General features: G+C 38.3%; 1 protein-coding gene across 2 annotated transcripts in view; it reads right to left on the bottom strand.

Moving 5' to 3' along the window:
- Positions 1-494: 494 nt before the first annotated feature.
- XIRP2 (xin actin binding repeat containing 2) overlaps positions 495-5,011 on the bottom strand; it is a 47,851-nt gene continuing 43,334 nt past the window's right edge. The window contains exon 7 of one of the 2 annotated variants that reach the window (XM_015565751.1): positions 495-2,373. In XM_015565751.1, the coding sequence (XP_015421237.1) occupies positions 882-2,373 (1,492 nt within the window). In that variant the 3' untranslated portion in view covers positions 495-881. The remainder of the gene's footprint in view (positions 2,374-5,011) is intronic. The other variant, XM_015565750.1, reaches the window with a different exon arrangement.

Raw genomic sequence — 5,011 nt, 5'->3', positions numbered from 1 at the left:
CCTATATGTCATCCAAGGAAAGTGATGCATCTAGCCTGACAGGGCATATTGTATGGTTTGTATATTTGTCTATTGCATATAGTAAGTAATAAAATGTGCAATGTGCATAATTTATTTAAATAAAGTCTGAAAACTTTTCAGTTCAGATAATTTCTGAGTACAGACTCTACATTATTCTAGAGGAACACTGATATTTTTCATTAAATGCTTATAGACATGTTCCAGGATAACTTAACATAGGCAATTATTTAAAGAACTATGATAATCCTTCTGTTTTTAAAATGAGAAAGAAAATTTATGTTTTCTAATAATACTGTGACTTTGGTTCAGTATTTTATTTTTCCCAGGATTGTGTGTGTGTGTGTGTGTGTGTGTGTGTACATGTGCATGTGTGTATTAAATACATGCCACAAGACAAATACTTCCTAAGTCACGGAAAATGTACATACTTAGAATGACAACATATGTGGAAAAAAGTAACAGAAAAGGTTTTGTTTGCAGCTCAGGTAATTTAATTTTATTTCAGCAGAAATTATAAAGGCAGTATAAGTATTACAATAAATATCAGCAGTATAGAATCACACCAATGATGTTATCTGGCATGTTCAAAAACAGAGCGATATGCTTAAGTGCCATTTGACAGGAAAACGTAGCCATAGTGTTTCACCTCTTCATTGTATTCAGAATAAAAGTAGATTCCAACCGATTATGGAAAACAGTATATAATGTCATACAATGAATATCCCATTGTGGTAGATACGAGATTTCTGAACATTACATTTACAAGTTCAACAAAAGGTTATCAAAATCCCAAAAGTCTTATTTCAGGACAAGGCTATGTCTCAGTGCCTGAGTGTGGACAGAAAGTGGCCGGAGTTGTTCTACTCAGTGTCGCTGTAGCACCTATTCCTTTTAATCTGCTCTTCCACGCTGAGCTGTTCAGACTGGACCTCCACTTTGGGAAACGTAGGCTGAGCTGCACATCCCCTTCTCAGAGCATGGAAACTTGTGTTTCCACTGATGTGGCTTGCGCCTATCGTGTCATCATGCCGCCAATGTTTGATGTCCTTCTCAAATTCTCTTAGGTACAAACACGGCATATTTTTTATTTGATCTACAGAATCTATTAAATCAGGCTCAAAAATGTTCTCATTCTTCTTGGAAAAAGCAGCAATTTTCACAGTGTTAGAAAAGAAGAAGTGTAGGCTTTTGTTATTTGAACGGTTTCCTTTGATGTTTAAAATGTTTGTGTCAGAAGAGGCTATTGAACTTTCTGCCTCTACTATTAACCCTCCACTGAGGCCTGATTTGGGGCCAGACTGCACAGTGGCTTTGGCTGCCTGTTTATTGAGAGCCAGAGCTAGTACATTCCTCGAGTAAGTCTTTTTGGATTCAAATATACCAAGTAACTCTGAGATTCTGGATGCATTTTCTAAATTTTCAACTTGGTCTTCGCTTGCAGTGCAGTTTGCTTCACCTGACCGCGGTAACAGATTAGGAAATGCTAAAGTAGCTGTCTTCTGCCTGCAATTATTCAGAGACGAGGCTGCTACGTAATTGTTATTATTATTCTTATTCAAATTCTCTTTGTGATTTTGTGGCACCACCTCACCATCAGTGTTAGTAACCTGGAAAAAATCCGCACCCTCAGGTTCATTAGTTTTTTCATTTTTCTCCCTCTCAGCGCTCTGCACAACCACATTACTGTTGGCATTAAGATCCATCTCACTTTTCCTCTGGTTCTTTGTCTCTTCAGCCTCATTCAGCTTCTCTTGCACATTCTTATTTCCATCCTTCTCATCTTTTCTTCCTTTGTACGTTTCCTTTTCTTTGATTCCTATAACAGCCTCTTTCTGACACATATGGATGGACTGCAGATAGGACTGCAGGAAAGAAATGTTATCCTGCTCTTGTCCTTTATTTTCCAGAGTTTTCATGTGCTCCATCAGTGATTCGCTTTTCCATTCAGTGGGTGTAGGGGCTGTCATTTCAGGAGGCCATTTAGCTTTACTCATTTTGAGTTCCTCCTCAAGGGGGAAGGTTTTCTTAGGCATCTCTCTAGAAGGGGGCCAAATAATTTTTAATTTTCCCCTTTCCCTGAATTTTCTCAAATCATCCCTTTGCCTTTCATTGTCATCTGCATCTAAATGTTTAAGATCTCCAAGTATGGGGGGATGTGCTCCACTGTTTTTACAAATATTTGATTCTTCGTTAGGAATAAAGTCCATTGAGCTGCTTTGATTTTTGCAATTCCATCGATCTTTATGCTGTTTGTGTCCAAAACCTTCATCATAATTTCCCTTAGCTTTGAAAAGTTGTTTAAAGTGAGGTTTACAATATATTTGTCCATGAAGTGATGCATAATTTCCCAAACTGCCAAAAAGAACAAAAGGAAAAATTTAGTATTCCATATATACCCAGCAAATTCATAGGGAATTTGGAAATTATTTATTTCAAGAATGAGTCAGAGAGTCAGTCCAATTACCTTACTGGCAATAGAAATGTGCTTATTAATTGAGCATTCCTGTTAGATAATAGTTACCACTAATACTCTACGTGATGCATGCCTAGTAGTATTTAGAATGTCACGCTGTATGTTAGGTATTGGCATAATAGGTATTATAGTGCAATGCATATGTAGTTATAGCTGGTGTAAAACGATAGGACTAATCTTTGTGAACTCAGTGATTTATGTGAGGAGTTGCAATTTTCAATAAATCCTAAACAGCACACACAAACTTCAACTATTTGAATTTCCTTGGTAATTGGATTTTGAATGAATTGGAAAGCTTGCCTATGCACTCATTTATCTGGCCTTTTGGGGGAGATCAACAGAGTACCTGTTAAAATTAAAATCAAATTTAATCCAAAGCAGCAGCATAATTTTTTAATATTTCTGAATCTCCATATAAAAACAGGTAAATCAACTAGACAGTAAAACTCAAAACCCCTGGATAAAATTTGTAACAAAACTAAGTGACAAGATATCTTCACCAGCCCCCAAATGCAAGGAATCAAGGACGAACCAACAGCAACTATGAGACTAGCATGATAATTGCATCTGTATGGGTAATAGCAGATGGACCGGAAAATATAAGACCACAGAAGAGCCAGGCAGTGTTTCCTGGAAGGTATCACATGCCAATCAGAGCACAGCAGCTGAAACCAGGAGGGGTTTTGCCCTCTCGAATAGCCGGTGAATACAGGGTCTGTGCTAGAAAAGACTGTGGAGGCAGCAGAAGTCAAACACTAAGAAATAACACATAGAATATCCTTTTAAAACAAGACTCCACAATGAAGAAAAAAAAGATATGGAATCAAAATTGATTTGGATAATGATGAAGGAATTTAAAAAAGAAATTCCTGACTAACATGGAGGAGAGGAACCAAGGCAGGAAATCCCAGAAGTCAAGCCATCACAGAATATGAATACCAGAAGAGGCAGCTTTGTGAAGTTGGGAAACCCATCCAGGATTTGCCTCCTTATAAGATCTAGGAAAACTAATTCCACATAAAAATGAGCAACAGAAAAGCATCAAAGCCAAATATTACACAAAGTTGTTATAAGAAATAAAAGAGTAGGATCATTATAATATCCCCGCTAAAAAAAAACACGTTCTCAAAGGGTGAAAATTGTAACTATTTCAAAACGAGCTTGAAGACATTGAGAAAATGATAAAAGACCTGAAAGAATATAAGAATTGTAATTAGAAAAGTCTTAAGTGAGGTGTCAGGAATAAGAAGAAATAAAAGAGAAAAATGTCAGCAATAAAAAGTAAACTAAAAGAACCATAAGAGCCCTTGCTGGTTTGGCTCAGTGGCTAGAGCATTGGCCTGCGGACTGAAGGGACCCAGGTTCGGTTCCAGCCAAGGGCATGTGCCTGGGTTGAGGGCTTTATCCCCAGTGGGGGATGTGCAGGAGGCAGCCAGTTAATGATTTTCACCATTGATGTTTCTATCTCTCTTTTCCTCTCCCTTCCTCTCTGAAATCAATAAAGATATTCTTTTAAAAAAAATAACCATAAGAGCAAATAAACACAATAGAAAGTGTCTTAAGAGAAATAAGAGAAAAAAAAGATAAAAAATTACAATCAGAAATGAAAAAAACAGATAAGGATTTGAAAGACAAATATAAAGATAGGCACAAAATATCCATGTGCAGATAATAGGAGTTCCAAAGGAAGAAAATAAAGCAACCAAACAGGCTCAGTACTAAAAAGCTATAATTTAAAGAAACTTCCCTGATATAAAAATGTATGAAACTACAAACTGAACATGCACACTAGATAATAGACACTATTGGCCCAGAGTGACCAAAGTTAAGATCTTTTCTAATAAAAATAGCAGCCTTTTAAATAAAAATGAAAAACCTTTTGTATATCCAAAAAGAAAAAAAAAGAGCATTGACTTACAAAGGAGATAAGTTAGAGTATTATTAGATACTAGAGGCCTGGTGCAAGAAATGTGTGCACGGGTAGGGTCCCTAGGCCTGGCCGGTGATCAGGGCAGATCTGTGGGGTGACCAGCAGGGCGATCAGGGGGCCCCTGCTGGCACCTGCCTTGGCCGGCCTGGTGCCACCCGCTCGCTGGCCCCGACCCTGCTGCCACTTCAGGCTGCCTTCCTCTGCTGCCGCTAGTTGCTTTCCTCTGTGGGGCGACTGGCAGGAAGAATGGGGGACCCCCGCTGGCACATGGCTTAGCTGGCCTGGGGCCTGCGGGCTGGGGGCAGCTCTTGCATTGAGAATCTGCCCCCTGGTGATCAGTGCGTGTCATAGTGACCGGTCGGTCGGCCGGTCATTCTGTCATTCAGTTGACTTGCACATTAGGCTTTTCTTACATAGGATTTACAACATATTATACCAGAAGAAAATAGAATAATGCATTTAAAATACTCAATGAAACGAAGTGTAAACCAAGTATTTCACTTTCAGCAAAACTGACTTTCCCTTGTATAGATCACAGATAAATTGTTATTAGGATATAAAAACTTGTAAATAAGCCACAGGAATGT

Source organism: Myotis davidii, unplaced genomic scaffold (assembly GCF_000327345.1).
Source record: "Myotis davidii unplaced genomic scaffold, ASM32734v1 scaffold59, whole genome shotgun sequence".
NCBI classification, from domain to species: Eukaryota; Metazoa; Chordata; class Mammalia; order Chiroptera; family Vespertilionidae; genus Myotis; species Myotis davidii.
This window is presented reverse-complemented; position numbering and strand designations above follow the sequence as displayed.